The sequence below is a fragment of the Corythoichthys intestinalis genome, chromosome 18, assembly GCF_030265065.1.
Source record: "Corythoichthys intestinalis isolate RoL2023-P3 chromosome 18, ASM3026506v1, whole genome shotgun sequence".
Classification (NCBI taxonomy): Eukaryota; Metazoa; Chordata; class Actinopteri; order Syngnathiformes; family Syngnathidae; genus Corythoichthys; species Corythoichthys intestinalis.
In genome coordinates, this window is record NC_080412.1 from 31,334,813 (window position 1) to 31,357,676 (window position 22,864).

At 38.6% G+C, this 22,864-nt stretch overlaps 2 protein-coding genes across 3 annotated transcripts; one reads left to right on the top strand and one right to left on the bottom strand.

Annotated features, from left to right (window-relative positions):
• Positions 1 to 1,495: 1,495 nt before the first annotated feature.
• Positions 1,496 to 14,477, top strand: sap30l (sap30-like). Its single transcript, XM_057821732.1, has 4 exons — positions 1,496 to 2,105; positions 4,122 to 4,244; positions 4,499 to 4,597; positions 11,487 to 14,477. The coding sequence occupies exons 1-4, from the start codon at positions 1,920 to 1,922 to the stop codon at positions 11,616 to 11,618; spliced, it is 540 nt and encodes a 179-aa protein (XP_057677715.1). The 5' UTR covers positions 1,496 to 1,919; the 3' UTR covers positions 11,619 to 14,477.
• Positions 5,377 to 19,429, bottom strand: LOC130906962 (heart- and neural crest derivatives-expressed protein 1-like). Of its 2 annotated transcripts, XM_057821731.1 has the most exons (3): positions 18,706 to 19,429; positions 16,470 to 16,572; positions 5,377 to 5,906 (listed from the first exon to the last, which is right to left on the bottom strand). In XM_057821731.1, the coding sequence occupies exons 1-2, from the start codon at positions 19,219 to 19,221 to the stop codon at positions 16,474 to 16,476; spliced, it is 615 nt and encodes a 204-aa protein (XP_057677714.1). In that variant the 5' UTR covers positions 19,222 to 19,429; the 3' UTR covers positions 5,377 to 5,906; positions 16,470 to 16,473. The 2 variants fall into 2 exon arrangements, with proteins under 2 accessions (XP_057677714.1, XP_057677713.1); XM_057821730.1 differs by lacking the exon at positions 5,377 to 5,906 and having other exon boundaries at positions 15,732 to 16,572.
• Positions 19,430 to 22,864: the final 3,435 nt, after the last annotated feature.

Consider the following 22,864-nt stretch of genomic DNA (forward strand, 5'->3'; position numbering starts at 1 on the left):
GAGTTACATTTTCCCTGCACTAGCTCTTAGTATTCAATTTTAGACGCATTGTGTTATTTTATATTTACTTTAATTTTCTGCTACACATTGCCGGTTGAAAAAAAGGCCTTCATTACAACGGTCCATGGTTGAACTGGTTGAGAACAACTGCTCTAAAGCTCACCAAAATCAGCAAAACCATGAATGCTAGTGGTGGCAATTAATGATGCCCAGGAACTAGCATTGTAGTGTTCACACAAAAAAAAAAAAAAAAAATAGGGAAATTACTGAAAGCATTAAATTTAAAGTCAACCATTATGGTTCGAAGCAACCATTTCTAGTAGATTCCAGTGTGTGTTGTGCTTTGACAATCTTAAAATGGATATTTAAACGTTTCCTGTAGGGAATTCATCCACTAAAGTGCATTTTACGTTGCCTACCTTCCAGATATGTCAGCTGTCCATGTTATGACCTCATTAGAGGCATTACCACAATCATATAAACCACATAGAAACTCATGTTATTGTTTGTTGTATCATCTAATGCCAGTCCATCCCCACATGTCTTTATGACAGTCGCATCACATCTTAACGCCCCATTAGAACATTTATTGGCCTCATCTTCGTAATAATCTAATTTGCTTTCTGCTGCGCTTTTTTAATGGTGTCCTCAGCCTGAACCCACTACATCATCTGAGGGAGAATTTGTAGTCAAATACTATTACAGTATGATAATAAGCGAAATGGAATCATTAAGTGTTCTAATTAAGACGGGTTTGCACAAGAAATATTTTTATAATTGACGAAGAGTCAGCATTCAAACACAATATATAAATTCACTATTATCGTGTTTAGATTTTTAAATTGTGTACATAAAGTCAAGTTCGCAAATGCTGCTAAGTGTTTTAGAATCGTTTTGTTTTTTGATGTTTTGTCAGCCGAAGATTACAATCCCGTTTTCCATTTAGCAGACTCTGTTGCCCCCTAAAGGTCAACGATGAAATCGCATAACAGTGATGCAACAAAACAGAACAGAAAGCATGCAGTGCATCTGACACAGTGATGTTAGAATACGTGATATAAATGAATGCACCGAATTCTGGAAGAAAAGCTTTCATAAATTAAGTTAGAATAAGTTAGAATCGTTGATAGATTCAGATAATCTAATCACAATGACGAGCGTAGGAGGGTTAACCTCGCGTTAACAGGTTGTTTAACGGTTAAGCAATTCTTGAATTTCATTCATAATTATTTGACTAGGCGAGTCAAGCGATTTACTGAGCATTCTTTGCGGTTCTAATGGGTCAACTAGCTCTTACTTTGCCAAATGGGTAGTTTTAATATTCAACTTGAGCTAACAACAACGACATCTTTACAAGCTGTGTGGAAAACACCGGAGTAATGTATAGGGAGGTGCCAGGCCATGACCGGCGTTCCTCATAGCCAATCATATAACTTCATTTTGCCACTAACCCGCCTTTATTAAAAAAATGACCAATCGTGACAAGGGAGGGAAACTTCCGTTCCTGACACTACAGCACGTCCATTGTAGGATGCGATTGTCTCGATTTAAACCCCGCATTTGTTTTTAACCTAAAACAAAGTCTTTTTGCTCGTCAAGTTTTAGCTTTACCAACCCCAGTGTCGTGTGGGATTGCTGTCATACGTGCAACGTGAGCTGTTTGAGAATATCCAGTTTACCTTGCGATTGCGCCAACTAGTCAGGGCTAGCACACGTTAGCCGGCCGCGGTTCGCTGAGAGACGGGAGCATGATTTCAAGTCACCACGGAGGAATTTGGCTTTGAAACGCCACATTCGGCAAAACCAACCCGAGCTCAATTACTCATCGGACGAGTACTTTTGATAGGGGATTTGGTGGTGTCGGGTGTTTCCCCCCCACAGTATTTCACCGAATCCCCAACGGAGTAGTTGCCTCCAGGATGAATGGCTTCAGTACCGAAGAGGACAGCCACGATGGGCCGCCCGCGCCGCCCCTCTACGGCCAGAGTTGCTGCCTGATCGAGGACGGCGAGCGCTGCGGCCGCTCCGCCGGCAACGCCTCCTTCAGCAAGCGGATTCAGAAGAGCATTTCGCAGAAGAAGCTCAAGCTGGACATCGACAAGAGCGTGAGTGACATTAAAGAACCACAATGGGTACTTTTCCCACATGTTGGGTCTCGCCGACAGGAGAAAACTACATGTTAGCCGGTTGATTGACAGCTAATGCTAAGCGAAAATGGGGTGCCCAAACCTCGTCATTTTAATGCAGTTTGGCTACTTATTTATTTATTTATTTTTATTTACTTATTTTTTTGGGTCAGTCGCACTTCGTTAGATTTTATTTGTTGTTCGTTTCGAAAAACAAGTGAGTTTAAACAACTGTGCTAACATCGTTAGCTGCACTTTAAAATATGTATTCGTACAAAGTAACACTGGCCACTAATTAATATTCTGAAGTAATTATTTCAAAACTATTGGAACAATGAGCAAGACCACCACTACCCCCCATCACAACTGTACTTGGCGTGGTTTGGTTCAGATGACTAAACTTCACTACTTTATGAAACTGAAGGGCTTTCCCCCCACCATGGTAAATTAAGCACATTTAATGTCAAAGTCCTGCCAAATTTTACTCATCAAGTGAAGTTGAAACCGATTTTCACTATTCTTAAAACAAAATCGTTTTTCAATCAACATCAGCATAGATATTCAAAAGATTTGAAAGCTTCCCCCTACATTTTTTTTTTATTTTCAAACTAATAATCCACACCATCAAAACAATACCATAAAGAGACCACACCAGGAATAAAAAAAAAAAAAAATTGTTCCTCGACCATTATTAAACTCCAACTTCACCCCCCCCCCCTTATCCCCCATAAACACCAAATCACAGTCCACAGTTTGATCAGATCTTCTTGACATAACTCATAAAAGGTGTCCGCAAGTCCCCAAAAGTCTGTTGTTTGCCCTTCAAAAGGTATGTCATGGGTTCTAGAGGTATTACTGACAAAATCTGAATCATTTAGGGCTGCAGCTATCGAAAGTAATCGATTAATCAATTAGTTCAAATAATCGAGTAATCGGATTAGGAAAAATTAATGTGTTGCAGATTAAATTTTAGGACATGTAAAAACAAACAAAGGCTATCTAAGATTGCACTTTCAAAAGAGCATTAAACGAGAATACAAAATAAAATTCCCGGGTATTTTTCAAACTATGCAGAATTGCACTTTCATTTCACAAGAGCAATAAAGGCATTTAAAAATCAAATCAAATTACCTGAGTTTAGCCTCGAACGATATAAAAACATCAATAAATGAGGATCCATGTACAACAAAAGAACAATTGGCTAACTTGTAAAGCAAAAGTCTGCTAGCTTAAATGCTATAAAATGCTAATGTTTTCTTTACAACGCTCTTAGCAAAGCGTTCAAACACATATCCCCTCAAAAAAAACTGCTAAATATACATGTAAGCTAAATTACGAATGCATAAACAATCATTTTAGCTCAAACAAAAACTTACAACCTTATGTTGGTCTTAACAGGGAACAGCCAACAATTTGTTGCCTTTGACTGTGATATCCTTCCAATCCGTTTTAACTGGGAGAGCTGGCGAGAAATTAAATATTGCCTTTTTTAAAAATGGGAACAGATAAAAACTACTGATTTAGTGATATTTGTACTGGACAAAAAAAAATAGGAGCAGTTGTTTACACAAGTTTGTCATGAGCTGAAAATGGATCCATTGACATTGTTTAAACATAGCCTGTGTTTCCGCATGGACAGAGATTGGCTTTGGAACAAAACATTGGAACTCCACGTGCGATGCTTTCCAGACCCAGTAACTTTTAAGAACACGTGTGCCATCACATGTTGCAGGCTGTGACAGAGAAATGGCATGCTTGCAACATCATCAAGGTCGTGGGAGGACACGGTAAAAGGAACATTCCGGTGGGCGGTCTTCACTAGCCAGCTCGTTTAATTCTATAGTGTGGATGACACATGCACGTGGGGATGTTTCATTTATTTTTCAGTCGTGCAACTGATACACTGCAGATTATAGAGTGGGCTAACTGTGCGTATTAGTCAAGAGAGTTGTGTTACTGCACTTCAATAGATTATGCCCAACTATTTTTTTGCAGGTGCGCCATTTGTACATCTGCGACTTCCACAAGAATTTCATTCAGAGCGTGCGCAACAAGAGAAAGAGGAAGACAAGTGATGATGGCGGCGAGTCCCCGGATCATGATGTGGAGGTGCCAGAGGTAAAGTTTCCATTATGACGCTTTTACCACACAAACCACCACAATTAAGTTTCTCCCGGTAAGGTTTGGAATGTTAAAATTGTTGGTTAGGCAGTAGAATTTATACTTTTGCACTCAGAAAAGACTGATAATGTGCCATTAGATCATTACCGTTTCACTCTTTTGCCTCTTCCCGTTTCTTATTTGTTGGAAAGTGTTCCAAGTACAACATAGCCACTCAAGAGATGGTAGACTGACTTATTGTGTCTTTCTAGGTGGACCTGTTCCAGTTGCAGGTGAACACATTGCGACGCTACAAGCGACACTACAAACTGCAGACCAGGCCCGGCCTCAACAAAGCCCAGCTGGCCGAGGTGACTTCACATTTCACTTCCGCTAATTCAATGAAATGCCATTGCGCAACTACAAATATGTATGCGTGATCTGTTTTAAATAATAGTTGGCAGTATTGAATTTGCTTCACCTTACTAGGGTTGGAGTCCAAACTGTGCTGATTTTTATCCCTGAAATGAGCACAGTTTTGCCTCACATGTAACATTCAGTTGTCCTGCTGCTCTGCCAAAATTGTTCTACTCGTTAGTAGGTGTGGGGAACCTCTGGGTAGCTCACGATATGATACGATTTGCGATACAAGGCTCATGATAGTGATTATATCACAATAAGACGATACAACAATTATCAATACATGGGTCAGGAAATCATTCTATGATACTCTACAACTATACTCGACAATACAACTAATAAACAGCTGTAAATTGAAATTAGTCAATCACTAAAATACCATAGACTTCACTGTCAGTTGACGGGACACGGGGCTCGAGGCCGATCCGTAGGGGGCCTATTTTCAAAAACTTCATATATTTTCAAAAACAAGGCTGCCAGCGACCTAAAACCAAAACTGGCACCTCCCTTAGTCATATATGAGTCTCCATGAGCACCAACATAAAAGAAATTCAAAGTCGTTCCTTCATGAAATCCCAATTATTATTTTTATATATGTATAACAAAACTTAAAATGGCTATAAAATTCTCAAATTTTCCGCTAGATTAGTGCTTCTTAATTATTTTCTGTTACACCCCCCCCCCATGAAGACGTAAAAGTTTTGTGTCCCTCCCAACTCTCTGCCGCCACTTTAAATAGTACCATTTGTCTCTAAAATTATTATTATAAGCACACCTCTGCATAACATTGCCCTTTCTTTATATTAAAGGAAAAAAGTAATATAATCAACTTGAAATAAAATATAACTTTATTAACATTGTTTTGTCTGTAATAGGAGTGTGACAAAATGTCGAAACGGTGATATATCGTGATACTTTGTATCCCAAAAGGTTATCAATATGCTCCTGCAAAAATCGAGATATCATTTTAAAAAGGTGTCAATGTCTTAAAAAAATTAAATTAAATTAAAAAAAGGAACCAACAAGTTGCTAACAAAATCTTCCACCATAACAGTGTCTTGGTTAACTTTAAGGCTGCCTTGACAGTGCTCGATACTCAATCCATTTAGAATGGGAACGTTCATTCAAAGCCAAAGCATTCAGTCATTCTGTCAGATTTTCAGGGCATTTATAGGTCACTTGCTGTTCATTTTAGGGCATTTCCTGTTGTGTTTGAGTCACTGCCTATTCATTTGGGTGATTCCCAGGTCACTTCCTGTTCTGTAACACAAAATGAACAGTAAGTTACCCATAAAATACCCCAAAATCAACAGGAAGTAACTGAAAATCAGCTGGTAAATGACCTTAAATGGCCCAAAATTACCTAATTGCCTGGCATTGGCTGCTACTGACGGCCATAGACGTTCAATCCGTTTGAAGTGGGAGGGATGGCAGCGAATGAACGATGTTCATTGCTGCCACCTTCCCAGTTCAAATGGATTGGACGTCTACTAGTGATAAACGAATTTCAATTCACAGCAGAAGCTTGTCTTTCTGTTTATTAGTTTTTTTTGTTTATTTTTGTTTTAATTCAGTGCAAGTTTTCAACAGCTAATAAATCACTGAATTTTCAAATCAGAAACTTAATACTTGAGGAAAGCATGCAAAATCATCTTAATTTTACTCAAGAAAAGCAAAATTTGAGTTTTTTCTGTACAGACGCAGAAATGTCTAAATTACTACCCTATTACTGATTGCTAAACCGTAACCCTAATTACCTTGAATCCGTGACCAAATCACTCTTGAGACACACCTGCCTGCTTGTATGCAGTAAAACCGTCGTCCATTTCCACCTAAATTCGGCGTTTGAGCACAGCGTGTGTTTGAGTTTATAGCAGTGAAAGCTGCTCGACGCTCTGCCTGGCGTGGTGCAATGTCCGTAGGAGCTGTCTTGTCAACTGATGGTGAAGTCTATAGGTATACTTCCAATCCAATTGAACTGGGAGGGTGGCAGCGAGTGATTGCTGCCATTCCTCCCATTTCAAATGAATCGGACATTTATGGCCGTCTATGGCAACCAATGAGTTTACTTGGGGGAAATTCATATCGTTTCCTGTTGATTTTTCCATCAATTTCTATTGATTTTTGTGCATTTCTGGGTCACTTCTAGAGCTGAAACGAATACTCGAGCAACTCGAGTAACTCGAGTTTAAAAACTGATCCGAGTAGTTTTATTCACCTCGAGTAATCGTTTATTTTGACAGCTCTAAGCATCACGTTTTGCTCGGACTACTTTTAATGCGGGACAACGCGCTAATGTCACGTGCGTAGAGGAAGAAGCAAAAAAAAAAAAAAAAAAACTTACTGCAGCCGACAACCGACGACAATGACAACGCCGACGTTGCTAAATACTAGCCCGCACATGCTACGTTAGTTGCAGCTAGCGTCTGATGAGTCTCATAGAGATCACATGTATGTTGAACTAGATGCGCAATGACAGACTAGGCCGCGTCTGGGCCTCGTTAGCAAACAGCAGCCTTCTTAAAGCAGTAGAGCGCTAAGCGCTAATAAAGAGCGCTAAGCGCTAATATGTAAGATTAACGTTACTGTCACTACTAGCTCATCTTACGTTAGCCCTGCGGAGGGCTAGGTTTCATCTTACATACAGGCTTTAACATAACATAGCGTTGTGGAGTGATGAGGGTGTCAAATAAAAACTCAATAATGCTAACTATCAATTTTAGCTCAGTAGTCATTGCTGGATAAAACACCAAGTAGCACTAGTCCCTAATGTGCTCCAATACAGCCTGTATCATACATTTATTTTGAACAGTGCAAAAACTCAAAATCCTATCAGGACTTACAGTTTAGACTAACTTAAAACTTAACTAGAACTTAAAAATGGCTTGACACAAATAGAAATTCAATTGAAAAACGCGGGGAAAAATCCTAACTTTTAAGTGATGTGTGTTATCAAGCATAAAGGCATTTTTAGGTGTGTATATATATATATATATATATATTTTTTTTTTTTTTTTTTTTAAATAAGATCTAAAGGTTTTTTGAGTGAAAGCAGTGAATTAGTCTTTTTTTTTTTTTAATTCTAGTTACATCTGAGATGCAATTGTTGGCTGTTTTCAACAATATACATCAAAAATAAAGACATTGATTGACTGAAAATGATAAAATGTCTTGTTTTCTCATGTATATCTATAATTGCTCTTCACCTAAAAATATATTTGTTTTATCCGATTACTCGATTAATCGATAGAATTTTCAGTCGATTACTCGATTACTAAAATATTCGATAGCTGCAGCCCTAGTCACTTCCATTTGATTTTGGGTGACCCAGGAATGTCTCCAAAGGAATAGGAAGTGAATCACAATGAATAGGTAATGAGCTGTAAATGCCCTAAAATGAAGAGGAATTGACCTTTAAATGCCCCCATAACCGGAAAGTGGTCGTGTTTGAGTGCCATTGACGGTGCTAGACCTTTTTAAAATGATATATCAATTCTTGGTGGGAGCATATCGATAACCCTTTGGGATACAAAGTATTGTGATCCCACCATTTTGATTCGATTGACTCGTTAGGCAAAGGGGATGATAGTACCTGGATCACCGTTGGAGCTTTTATTCCATATCCTCGATATCATTAACACAGTTTTGTAGCAGCAGAGGCTAAATCACATTGCTAATGCGTACTATTACATGAAATTAGATTTTCAGCCAGACTCTAACCTTAACCATGTTGCCCTCATTATTGGCGCGACACCACTGTCAACTAGTGGCGTTTCACTTTGACGTACGCAGTGTCACGGCACCCACTCAGTCGTAATTGCTGACTGAAAGATTGTTAGAGTAATTTGCCACATCGACAGGTGGCTTTTACGCAGACGCCTTATGAAAACCTCCTGTATGCGTTCCGACTCACGGTAGGGAGGGGTTAGCGTCAGATTGGTATGGTGGATGAATGGCACCGGCCGCAAGTTGAATGTTTCCCCAGACGCGCCGACTCGGGGGGCCTCGGGACATGGTTTTTACGAGACCCGCACGTCATTAATACAGCGTCGGTCGACAGCCAACAAGCACCCGCAGCTGTGTCAGTGGCCGCCGTAGCGTTTAGCCACGTTGATTGTTTGTTTACCTTTTCTTTGAAAAGGAAAAAAAAAGCTAGACTTTGTCCACCAAGCTAAGGTGCTGTCGAGCAAATGTCAGAAACGCCTCTAAGGCAGAGCCTTAAAATCTCAGCCTACAAACAGCCAATAAGCTAAATCAACATCCATTGGAGTGATTTATTCAGAACAGAAGGAAATAAGTCGTTCCTGATCCAATGTTAATAAAGTTTATAGTCAATGATAGGCAAAGATTGGCTGCTTTCACACTGCCAGTATAGATTGTCAACCAGGGAATTTTCTTTAACTAGGACAGAAGTATGTCAAGATGTCTACTTTCATGGAGAACGACTTGACTAAGGCAGCAGCTGTCGAATATTTTAGTAATCGAGTATTCTACTGAAAATTCCATCGAATAATCGAGTAATCAGATGAAACATTTTTTTAGGTAAACAGCATTTATACAGCGTATGACAAAAGTGAGGATACCCCTCGCATTTCTGCTGATATTTAAGTATATCTTTTCATGGGACAATACTGACAAAATGAAACTTTGACACAATGACAAGTAGTCTGTGTGCAGCTTATATAATAGAGTTAATTTATTTTCCCCTCAAAATAACTCAAAATATAGCCATTAATATCCAACCCCCTGGCAACAAAAGTGAGTACACCGCATGGGAACTACGTACATCCCAAAATGTCCAAATTGAGTACTGCTTGTCATTTTCCCTCCCAAATGTCATGTGACTCGTTGCAGGAGTGCTGTCAGCATTGCTGCAGAGATTGAAGAGATGAGGGGTCATTCCCACCACTGTGCTTGACTGTACGCATGACACACTTATCTTTGTACTCCTCTCCTGGTCGCCACCACACATGCTTGAGACCATCGGAACCAAACAAATTAATCTTTGTCTCATCAGACCATAGGACATGGTTCCAGTAATCCATGTGCTTTGTTGACATGTCTTCAGCAAACTGTTTGTGGGCTTTCTTGTGTACAGTCTTCAGAAGAGGCTTCTTCCTGGGGTGACAGTCAATTTGATGTAGAGTACGGCGTGTGGTCTGAGCACTAACAGGTTGACCCCCCACCTCTTCAATCTCTGCAGCAATGCTGACAGCACTCCTGTTACGAGTCACATGACATTTTGGAGGGGAAATGACAAGCAGTACTCAATTTGGACATTTAGGGATGTAGTTTCTAAGGGGTGTACTCACTTTTGTTGCCAGGGGTTTAGATATTAATGGCTATATTTTGAGTTATTTTGAGGGGAAAATGAATTAACTCTGTTATATAAGCTGCACAGAGACTACTTTTCATTGTGTTAGAGTGTCATTTTGTCAGTGTTGTCCCATGAAAAGATATAGTTAAATATCTGCAGAAATGTGAGGGGTGTACTCACTTTTGTGATACACTGTAAACATACATGAGAAAACGAGATTTCCCCTAATATTGAACCATTTTTGGACAGTCAATGGTTTAATTTAAGATGTACATTGTTGAAAACAGCCAACAATTGCATCTCAGATATGCCTAGAAAAAAAATAACAAATTCACTGCCTGCTTTCCCTCAAAAAACTTGAGATCTTTTTTTTTTTTTAAATCCTAATTTCTTTCCTAAATATGTCATTATGCTTTATGACACACATCACTTAAAAGTTAGGTGTTTATCCCCACGTTTTTCAATTGAATTTCCATTTGTGTAAAGCTATTTTTAAGTTCTAGTTAAGTTTTTAAGTCTAAATTGTAAGACCTGATAGGATGTTGAGTTTTTGTAGTCTTCAAAATAAATGTATGATACCTGCTGTATTAGAGCACATTTGGCACCAGTGCTACTTGGTGTTTTATCCATCAATGACTACTGAGCTAAAATTGGCAGTTAGCTTCATTATGTTTTTATCTTACACCCTCATCACTCTACAGTGCTGTTTTTACAGTGTAAATAAAGCCTGTACGAAAGACACGTTAGCCAAGCATCGACAGTATTCATAATTAATAGAAACATAGCTCTCCGCAGGTCTAACATTACGTTAGCAAGGTACAGTAACGTTAAATCTTATTTATTAGCGCTTTCTGCCGAGTATCACTCCTCCGCTCTTGGAGTAAACTGGGTGCCTTCGGTGGAGCGAGGGCTAGGCGGGCGGTTCACGCGGTGGCGCCCGTCCCAGGTTTCGGAGGCGGACATCGGTTGCGGGGCCGCGGGTAGCCAGGGCCTGGCGGGGGTAGTGTTATGCTAGCGCTGTCTTACAGTGAATACATGAAACAGCGTTCGTCTTGGTCTCCAGCTTGAAATGCTCACATTTTTGACATTTTCTGCTTTTTCCTGGTGCCTTTCCCTTGGATTTCGTCAGCTTCTTTGTCGTATTAATACATGGTTGAAATCAAATGGATCCGTTTTAGGTTTTCTTTTAAGTTTCCGTTTTTTAGGTTTTGTCTTTTTCCTGTATGCACGTGATGTTAGCGCTTTGTGCCGCATTAAATGTAGTCGGGGCAAAACGTCATGCTTGGAGCTGGCAAAATTAAACGATTCTTTGAGGCGGAGAAAATTCCTCTATCGATTTTTAAAATCGAGTCACTCGAATTATTCTAGAACTCGTTTTAGCTCTGAACAGAACACATGACACAGGACAATGTTTAGAGTTAAGAATAGATGCTAAAAACGGTCAATTTTGACGATTGTTGCACCTCAATGTCAACTAACAATTAAGAGAGTGTTAATCTGACTGATTGCCTGTGCATCCGCAGACGGTGAGTCGTCATTTCAGGAACATTCCGGTGAACGAGAAGGAAACGCTGACCTACTTTATTTACATGGTGAAGAGCAGCAAAAGCCGCTTGGACCAGAAAGCCGACAGCAGCAGCAAACCCCTGGACTAAAAAAAAAACAAAAAAAAAACCTCAAACAACAAGCATAACGAGACATCAAAAAACAACCAAAAAGTTGACACTTTTGCAAGGACTTTTTTTTCCCCCTCCCACCGGCAGCCACAGATCATCATTCACTTTTCCTGAACTTTTTGCTACTCTAGCACCAGGATTCGCCTTGATCCTGTGCTAACTGTATTTTAGAAATTCTGACTGAAAACGACTCACTTCCCCACCAACTGACGTACCACTTTTACTTTGTCTGGAAAGCTACTATCACAAATTTTAACAAACGAAGGGACCCTGGACAGGACTGCTGACATCTTGCATGTGTTCACGCCCGCTCCTGAGATATGTAATGTATTTGTAAATTGTTAGCACTGAGACGCTAAAAGCCCTCAGCCCGGTTTCAAACCCTCTTGTTATGTTACGTGTCAAAAGTATTAAGCACAGTAGCTAAATGCAATACTACAGTAGTGATTGGAATAGTAAGGAATAAAATGAATAATGACTAAAGCCATCTTTCTTTTTTATATTTCTTTTGTCACTTTTTGGATTATAGGTCAGTTGATCCTTTCTCCCACTTTCCTTGAGAAACCAACGTTAAACCAGAGGGTCGAATACACCTGTGATGATATTCTGTCTGCAGGGGTTGATGATGCTACATGCTTGGTAAAATTCTGGGCTAGTCAAGGGTTTTGATTGGCTTGCTCTTTACCGTTCTAAACGCTAAATCTTCTAATTGTATGCTTTTCACCGCGTGGGTCCTTGTACACACTTATTTGTTGTTGTTTTTTTTGGGGGGGGGTGTTGTTTTTGCCACTTTCTATTTTTCTGTTAGCTTCACGTTTAAAATAACATCAGTTTTTCTTCACACACAGTCCGAGGGATTGTCTCATCTTGTCCTTTCATGGAATGTCTTTCTTCACACTTAAGTGACAACATCAGCATATAACTATTGTATTAGAAATTTAACTTGTATTTAAATAAGGCTTCTTATTGCTCCTTCTAATAAATGTACAGGCTTGTATGTGGGAGTAAGTGAATATTTGTACTTTGTCCCTTTTTGTGTTGAAATGAACTTCCCTTGCTTTATTACTATTTCTTTTATTATTATGCAATAACTGGACAAAACGATAGCTAACCAAACACTTTTTGTTCCTTCATTTGGATGTACTGAAGTAGTTTTACTTCATTTTGCTTCAAAATGTGAGATTTAGGGGAAACGTCAACAGTACCTATCCAACACCACTAGGTGACAGCATTGTTAAGCAATCACTTTCCATTATTTTTATTTATTTATTTTTAAATAGCCTTCCAAACACGTTTTTTGACTATTTTGATGTAACTGAATGCTCAATCTATGACTGAATCTACACTCACCGGCCACTTTATTAGGTACACTTGTCCAACTGCTCGTTAACACTTAATTTCTAATCAGCCAATCACATGGCAGCAACTCAGTGCATTTAGGCACGTAGACGTGGTTTAAGACAATCTCCTGCAGTTCAAACCGAGCATCAGTATGGGGAAGAAAGGTGATTTGAGTGACTTTGAACGTGGCATGGTTGTTGGTGCCAGAAGGGCTGGTCTGAGTATTTCAGAAACTGCTTATCTACTGGGATTTTCACGCACAACCATCTCTAGGGGTTTACAGAGAATGGTCCGAAAAAGATAAAATATCCATTGAGCGGCAGTTCTGTGGGCGGAAATGCCTTGTTGATGCCAGAGGTCAGAGGAGAATGGCCAGACTGGTTTAAGCTGATAGAAAGGCAACAGTGACTCAAATAACCACCCGTTACAACCAAAGTAGGCAGAAGAGCATCTCTGAACGCACAGTACGTCGAACTTTGAGGCAGATGGGCTACAGCAGCAGAAGACCATTCCAAGGGTGCCACTCCTTTCAGCTGAGAACAGGAAACAGGCTACAATTTGCACAAGCTCATCGAAATTGGACAATAGAAGATTGGAAAAACGTTGCCTGGTCTGATGAGTCTCGATTTCTGCTGTGACATTCGGATGGTAGGGTCAGAATTTGGCATCAAAAACATGAAAGCATGGATCCATCCTGCCTTGTATCAACGGTTCAGGCTGGTGGTGGTGGTGTAATGGTGTGGGGAATATTTTCTTGGCACTCTTTGGGCCCCTTGGTACCAATTGAGCATCATTGGAAAGCCACAGCCTACCTGAGTATTGTTGCTGACCATGTCCATCCCTTTATGACCACAATGTACCCAACCTCTGATGGCTACTTTCAGCAGGATAATGCGCCATGTCATAAAGCTGGAATCATCTCAGACTGGTGTCTTGAACATGACAATGAGTTTACTGTACTCAAATGGCCTCCACAGTCACCAGATCTCAATCCAATAGAGCATCTTTGGGATATGGTGGAACGGGAGATTCGCATCATGGATGTGCAGCCGACAAATCTGCACCAACTGTGTGATGCCATCATGTCAATATGGACCAAACTCTCTGAGCACCTTGTTGAATCTATGCCACAAAGAATTGAGGCAGTTCTGAAGGCAAAAGGGGGTCCAACCCGTTACTAGCATGGTGAACCTAATAAAGTGGCCTGTGAGTGTAGTTTGTCTTCACTGATTTTAAAGCAAGGGCGTAGGTTTGGTCTCAACATTGGTAGGGGCGACATAACAGCATAACCTGCATGTACACTTTTTGCTGGGGACGGGACATTAATAAGACCAAACAGATTGGGTGAACGGGGGTCAGGGCTACATTGCTCACGAATATGAACCTAGTAAATTGATAGGCCAAATGATCAATGCAACATAAATCTGTATTGACAACATGTCGCCAACATGCCGCCTCCTCCGCCCCCTTCAAAGAGGAGGGATATTAGAAGGTTGTTGTTTTTTTCAGCCAGCAGCAGCCACTGTAAGTAATGTAAAAGATGTCAATGTTATGGAGGTGGGGAACACACCACTAATTTTGCTACTGAAATTTTGCTACAACCTGCATCAGAGTTTGCATAAGATTAAACTGTGTGAATTTGCTAAAAGAGAAGTGTCCTCCACTTTTGTATGTGTTTTCTGCTGTCAACGTTAATTAAACTGAGAAATGTAATGAACTGAGGTTTACCCCCTTCTACCCAATTTTTATTTTTATTTTGTTTATGTGGTCTTAAAGCAGCACTTGGTAACTCTTCAGTTTTGGTCAATTTTTGAGACGCTGGTGGACAAAAGCGGTAGTTTGTTGAAGACTGCGTTTCTCATGAGGACCAGCGCATAGTGTCTTCCTATGAGGGCGTAACAGAAAATAATTGAGAAGCAATGGTATAACTCAATACAGATTTATTTTTGCAATGATCAGTTAGCCTATCAACTATCAATCTAACTAGGTTCATATTCGTGGAAAAATTAAGCCCTGACACCCGTTCACCCATTCTGTTTGGTCGTAATAATGTCCGTCCCCAGCAAAAAGTGTACATGCATGTTATGCCTTTATATTGTCCCTACCAATGTTGAGCCCAAACCTACACCCTTGACTCTGATGCACGTCGGACTTTCAGTAAGAAAATTAGTGTTGTGTTACAATTGTGTTACAAAAGCTACAATTGAAAATGGGTAAATGTAAGTCTGAACATAATGAAAAATAATTCACTTAACAGCAGTAGGGTCAATTCTGTCTTTACAACATATGGGAAGATTATCAAAATTACTGAACTCATTATGAAATGCAAATAAGGTTCCTTAAAAGTTGGTGGGGACAATTTGAGCATCCTGAAAAGGCGGTAGTGTTACGTCCCTACCGTCCCTATGCAAACCTACACCCTTGTTTTAAAGTGTTACAATTAGACATTATTTAAAACATTTGATATATATGATACCAGCAGTGCACGTTTTGGCCTTTTTACCTCAAATATATTGAACAGGACGCCCAAGCACGTTCTTGCAAAATTACAATGTTGCTTGTTAAAATTCATATGACTTTCCAAATTCCCAAACCATAATGCGCGATATACAGTATATCTAAATAAATCTCGAGTCGTAGTCCTTCTGAAATTCCAAAAACAAACCAAGCACTCCAAAATATAGATTTCTTTTCTAATGACCCCGTCATTAGATTGTTGAACAAAACCAAAACACGTCACCAAATGACAGACCCCATAAAATATCAATTTATTATATAACTTCACGTCTAACGTACATTCCCATAAATCCACATTTCGCACAATTAATACACATAAACAGTTGAAATGGTGGTTTTCCTTGTCATTTGGGAGTGGCAAGCGGCTGTTTAACGTGAACAACATTCTCGTGGGTCAGTCGATTCAAGCGGACAGTAAGCACGTTGAGGTAGATTGGCGTTCTTATTATACAACAAATACAATAACAGCCAAAAGAAAAAAAACAATACAATTATGTATTTTTGCCTGAGTATGGTTTCACACTCCTATGAAAATAGCACGAACACTGTCCTTTGATATTTACCGTTCGATTCTTTTAACATAACTGAGCAACTTGAATATGTGTAATGAACACAGAATTCACAAAAAAATGACCAATAATATACCATGAAAGAAGATGTGCCCCACAAAAATAACGTACAGATTAATCTAAATCCCAAAATAAAGTTGCGAAAAAGACAGTACACGTGATGCAATTACAAAACTTGTGATAAAAGAAAAAGAATAATTTACTTTTTTTTTTGTTTTAACCATAACTTAAACTTATTCCATGGGATGTTTGCATTACAACAAGACTGAGGGATAAGTCATTCCCTTTTTTTATCAAACAAACAAAGCAGTACAGACGGATAACGGTCCTTTTTGCTCAGGCGATTAATGCGTTCACGTACGTTCGCACAAGTGGTTTTTACGCTCTTTTATTGGGAACGTACGGTGTCATTGGTTGAGCTCCAAAGCCCAAACCTGCTGCGGCCACCCGGTCCGACCCTTCACCTTCTTCTCGGTGCCGAACGAGTCCTGTGGTGGACCTTCGTTCTGGTTCAGAGGAAGACAACCACAAAAATCGTAATTAGTGACGACATAAAGCACAAACACACAGGAAATATCCAATGGTCAAAATGTTTGGAAAATCATTTGTTTATATCTGCACATGGCTTTCAAATAAATTGATTGAGTTTATCTGATCAATAGTTGTAATAAAATAAGATAAAATAAAACATTTGAATCATCCTTTATTCAAAAAATTTGAAAATCCATTCTAGGCCTATACTCATATTTATCATAACAGATTAAAATAAACACATTATCTTCATTGCCTATATTTTAACATACAGTATAAAACAGTTTTTTTTAATCATCATTTAAAGAGTCTATAGAGATATACCAACAAAAACACATGTTTACAATGTCATTGATTGCTTTGATTTGCTTTATTTTGCACGTTTTTGAGAATAAAACGAAATACTATATGACATGGTAATACTAACATTAATTTCCAAATTGGACTAGATTAAAAAAAAGAACATGTTTCAAGTGGAGTTGTTGGTTTTTTAACCGAAAGTAATGTCCAAGTTGTATTAACACCACGCTTACATTTAAAATCTTGTGATTTGAAAGTAAATCTCTGCTAAAAATATAACATGTATCGATTATGTACATGTATTGTCAATTATTTTTAAAGAAGTGGAACATGTAAATGTCTATGCTCCGCTTCCTTATTTTGACTCATTTTAATATCAGACCTCCATTCATGGTTGCTATAAGTTCAAACATCTATTTAAAAGGTCCTGAGAAAACGTCACATTTATTTCTGCACATTTTTGCGCATATTTTTTTAATGCTATTTGAGGATAGGAGACTTATTCAATTTAATTAAAATGTAAAAAATATGCCACTATTGAGAGACATTTAACTCCGTCCATACTCGATAATCAAACTGCGGTGGATGTAAACTGTCAAACTGGGCACCTTCTTTTTTATTTTAATTTAATTTTTATTTTATTTAAATTTTTTATGTCAGGTTTCGAATTTGAGTTTTCGACGACCGTTAAATTATTATTTTTTTAATCATGGGGGACCATGCCAGCTATACATTTCTCATACATTTCTCTCTCTACAGATCCAAATGCTTAAACGTGGCAACAATTTGTAAGTTCCAGACAGATAAAATTAGCCAACGTTAACCAAAATTCCAATCAAACCTTGCCATTTACATAGTATCGAGTTGAATATATTCACTACTGTTTCCTTAAACGTGGAGCATGTAAACGTCCAAATTTACCATCCCTGTTTTGCCTTCAGATCCCAGATTTCAATGACATTTATAGAGTCCCATTAGAAATCTGCCGATGTATGAAAACCTCAGTTAAAACGACTCTATTGAACAGTAAATGAAATTTACTTGGTCTCATTTCCAATGAAGTGGGGAATTCAAACGTCCAAATTTACAATTGCCATTTTCTTTTTTCAGATCAATTTTTCAAATTTAGTCTTTAATTTTAAAGTGACATTTTAAAGAGACACTGCCATTTACACCTATCTGGCAAAAATAATTACAATAAAAACTTCCAACTTATTAGAATAAAGATTGGTTTTCAAAATCTGATGACTTGACATATGTAAAAAGCGAAGCTCTATTATTTGCAAGCTATAAGTGTGTGTCGATGTTCAAACTTTAAAAACCAAACAAAATCAGTAGGCTAACAAACTTATTTATGCTTATTTATTACTCATTAAAAATACCCAATTTAAAGAGCATGCTTACAATATTTTAAAATACAGCGTACATGTAATATTTACCTCGCTGCATTTAAAATGCACTGAAAAATGTCCCCTATATTTTAGAATTTGAAATTATTTTGAAACACAAAGCTCTTATTAGAAAAATAGAGGCTGCGATCCCCTGCAAATATAAAAACAAACTATTAATTTAGATGATATTAAAAATAAGAGTTTACATCTTATCAAAACGGTTGAAATAACTTATTTCTAGAAAATTATTAAGTAAAATTAAGCTTTCATTTTGCATCCCTATTTAACAATCTGTATGTTTTTACATATCAGAGCTTTGTTATACAATAAGAGAATTAAAGAAAACCTGTGATTAAAGTTGATGATTGACAATAATTTCCTTGGGAGCGGGCCGTGTAAACGTCCACATGCACTTACCATGTCCCTTTTCCGTTTCAGATCCCGGTTTTCAAATTTCTTAATTTCGGCCTTGAAGCCTTCCGTGTCTCCGGCGTCTTTGGCCAGCACGTCCATCAGGTACGCGATGTAACTGGTTGCCAGGCGTAACGTCTTGATTTTCGACAGTTTCGTATCAGCGGGCACGTTAGGGATGCACTCCCGAAGTTCGGCGAACGCCGTGTTGATGCTCTCTGTCCGTCGGCGCTCCTTTTTGGGCCCCGCCGTCCGACGCTTGGTCATGCCCGATTGCAGACCCTCCAGGCGGCCGTGATCGTGCTGCGAGGCGGCGGCGACGGAGGCGGCCGGCGTGAGATCCGTGCCGGCCGGGTAGGGCGTCTGGATCTGGAAGTCTGGAGGCACCTCGCCGTGGTTGAGCACCCAACTCTGGAAGTAGGGCGCATCCTGGTGGCAGCGCTGCACGAACGGGAAGGGTTCGTGCATGAGGTGGTGGTGATGATGGTGGTGGTGGTGCTGGTAGCCCCCGATCAGGTTCATCCTGGCCCGGCCTCTGCTGCTGCTGCTCTCGGTTGACGTCTCACTTCTTGACCTCCGTAAGTCATTCGCCACTCAGGTGTTTATCCAACATGTTGGCTTTTTTTTAATACACAAAAAGATTCCCAATTTTTTTTTTTTAAATTCCCCAAAATCTCTGCTTTGCTTCGCGCACACGTTGATGTCCTACCGGTTGGTCGGAAACATTTGACCCGGGTGAAGGTGCGAGCCCCCCAGGTTTATAAGTGTGTGTCCCGGAGGTAGCCAATGGAATGGAGCGTTGTATAGAGTGGGAGGGGTTGTTTTTCCTTCCAATTTTGACGCACTGTTGAGCTCGCCGCTCGACGTCATCACTGTTTGTTTGGATGATAGAAATACATTGAAGATTTAAAACAAAATTCCCAACATACGTACATATTAAAAATTTTATAATTTACATATAATATACCAACATAGGTTTATTTAAAAAAAACAAAAAACAAATACCATCATCAGGGCTGACATGACAGGCCAGTTTGTTAATTAATAATGAGGTACAGTCCAGTTTTAACAATGCCCAAATATACTAATATGTGTATGTCCAACAAAAACAACACTTGAAAAAAAAATCAATAAAAATGTACTTCAATAAATGTTTGAAATCAATCCATACTTAAATAGTATGCTTAAGTACTTGTGCATTTAACTGGATCAAAAAATAAGATGAATTTGCTTTAACATGATGCAGTTTGAGGATTGAATGATCCTTTCAGCATCCACAACCATTGGCAGGGATAGGGTCCAATCTGTTTAAACTGGCTGATAGTGAATGATTATTTATATTATATATTATACATTATGTATATTATATATGGTGGAAAACACAAAGCTGAAAAAGCAGTTTCTGCTCTTGCACTCCACTTTAGAATAAACTGCTGTATTTTAAGCCAAAAGAACTGTTGTGTTTAATAGAAATATGTCTACATGCTGCCATGGCAGTTTCATGACGCATTAAGCCCCCAAACTCTTTTAAATTTGTCCGTTTTACCCTGGTGACCCCCTTTTACAGACACCGTGCAACCGCTTTTGTTTCAACTCAGCCATGAAAAGAAGTAATTATATTAATTATTCGAAATGTCTATCATTTTTAGCTTCGAATTATTAATTGATGTCTAATATTTAGTTTTTAAAAAACACTTTATAAAATTATTCACTCGCATATTTTAAACTTTTAAACAAATTACGTCACAATGAAAAAAATAAAATATATATATATATGTGTATCTACCTATCTACCTCATAACTATCGCTGGATTTTTTTTTTTTTTTTGTAACTGTCGCATTGTCCCAGATATTTTAGATGATAAATAATGGATCCAAATCAAGAAAAATGAAAAAAAAAATGTTTAAAGGGGTAAATATTTGAAAAATCTGGACCACTCCTTGCTGTCTGCGATTTCTGCATTGCGACCCTTGTTATATTACCGTGTTTCACCCATAAAATCTCCAAAAAGTCCGGCTGTGACCATTCACAGTTGTGTCTTGACACTCGGTGATACGTGCTACACTGAGTTTTTGGATCAAAACAAGGTAAGTATGCGATAATATCTCGTTAAAATCATGTTGTCTTTGATTATGCACTCTCATGCTCTCACCTCGAGTTTGGGTTTAGAGGGTTTTTTTTAAAATGCACTCCTGTTCAAAATGTTTCTTCCCCCAGAAAATTGAGATTTTAGGCTTTTCAATGATGTATAACACATGCAAATAGGACAATTTTGAAATCTGGCCAAATTGGGGGTCTCAAAACAGAACTTCAAGTCACCTGAGTGTTTTCCGCCATTTTTATATGGTTACCATGGAACAGTTGGTAGCTCAAGTTGTCCTGGGACCAAAGCTGTTCGATTCCCAGCTACGACTGCCCACTCTCGAAGTGCCCTTGGGCAAGGCACTGAACCCTAATTTGCCCCTAATGGTTTGACAGCGCCTTGCATGGGAGCAGCACCTTTGATGTGTGAATGTGTGCGTGAAAGGGTAAATGTGTGCTAATGTAAAGGGCTTTTTGTAACAATGTAGATAAATGCGCTATGTAAGTACTCTCCACTTACCATACTTTAAAAATTAAAGACTTTACATTGATATGGACATTTAGTCCTGTCCTCCTCTCCCAGTTCAAATGAACAGGACGTTAATTGCTGTCAATGGCGGCCATTGACTTAGTTGCTTTTCCAGGGTAATTATTTTTTGGGATTAAGTTGTTGCACCTCCTCCTCCTCTTATTCTTCCTGGCCGCAGTCCTATCTTGATGGCATCCCAAAAGAAAAACCATTGCGCGACCTTCGTGCTATTTTCAAACCATTAAGGGCTGCATATCTAAATACAATCATAAATCACCTCGGCTGTTTTTTTCTTCTTCCATGTCTTTTTCTATATTCCATAAAAGCTGCTCACTCTCTCCTTACTGTGTTTATGCATCGGCACTTTGCTGCCTTTTCTTTTAAATAATCATCTGTCAAGACTTTAGGGTGAGTTTGTAAGGAACTGTGCTTCCATTTTTATATCTGGGGTTGCTTTTTGAGGACCTTAGGGAGGTTTACGCGCTCACTATAGTTAAAGAGCAAAACAAAGCTTTCTGAACGTTGAGATAAAAAGCGTCCTTTAAAGTGCTGATGCGCGTGACTAACAAGCTGTAGTTAGTTGAACCCCTTAGTGCTGCTTACACTTTCATGCACTGTTAATTCAACAGGGTGACTGCATTGAGGGAGTTGGTCCATATTATTCCTTCTTGAAGAAAATCAATTTGGGGGGGGGTTAAAGTTAGCAAAATCAAGTCATTTTTTAAATCAAAGATTGTTTCATATTGTGCTTTTCTTTTTATAGACATAATTTACTTATAATGACCTCTAAATTAAGTTGGCGAAACCTTTGTAGCTCCGGGTGTTCATATGTTTTATTTGTCATGCCAGGAAAAAAGGTTAGCAGAATTCATTACTGGCATGCAGTTCGTCTGTTAATCAGATACTCGCATTAGCATATTTCCTAGTCGTAACATGTTGCTGTTAAACAAAAAGATTCAATATACAAGTTTTGTGATTTTTTTTTTTTTTTTTTTTTTCCTCCCAAAAATCTCAAACCGCCCAAAAGTTATTCTTTTTTTTAAGATATAGGAGAAGAAAATAGTACTTTAGTTACAGGGCATAAGGACCAACCTCATGTAGATAAAATCAGCAAGTAGACATTCATTATAATTGCCATAAACAAAAATTAAAAATTTCGAAACATCAATGTTTTTCATGAATCCAACTCCAAAACAGAATTTTAGATTTTTTTGGTTTAAAACGTGCTATTTTTGAGGAGCCTTGCCATATATTTAGCATGAAAACATGTAATTCAAAAACTAGAAAACATGTATATATAATTGGGATTGTACAATCAAAATATTTGGAGGAACTGCAATAACTGAAATTGAACTGCAAATATAAACAGCAAATGTGTTGCTGTGTGCCTTTGGTTTGTCACAATGACAAATCACAACAAAAATTTCCTTTGCTCTCCCTGCGAGCCTTTTCTTCACATGAAAACAACGCATGTCAACATTTTGCGACTGACGAATGTGCTTACTGAAAATTTTTGGTTGAAAAAAAAAAGATCATTTGATATCACCAAATTC

What these genes read in the sequence shown, in the direction of transcription:
- sap30l (XM_057821732.1), top strand. Translation starts at nt 1,920, where the DNA reads ATGAATGGCTTCAGTACCGAAGAGGACAGCCACGATGGGCCGCCCGCG. An exon ending in AGCTGGACATCGACAAGAGC is followed by an intron (nt 2,106 to 4,121) that starts GTGAGTGACATT and finishes ATTTTTTTGCAG; the next exon opens with GTGCGCCATTTGTACATCTG. An exon ending in ATGATGTGGAGGTGCCAGAG is followed by an intron (nt 4,245 to 4,498) that starts GTAAAGTTTCCA and finishes GTGTCTTTCTAG; the next exon opens with GTGGACCTGTTCCAGTTGCA.
- LOC130906962 (XM_057821731.1), bottom strand. Translation starts at nt 19,221, where the DNA reads ATGAACCTGATCGGGGGCTACCAGCACCACCACCACCATCATCACCAC. An exon ending in TGAAACGGAAAAGGGACATG is followed by an intron (nt 16,573 to 18,705) that starts GTAAGTGCATGT and finishes CCTCTGAACCAG; the next exon opens with AACGAAGGTCCACCACAGGA.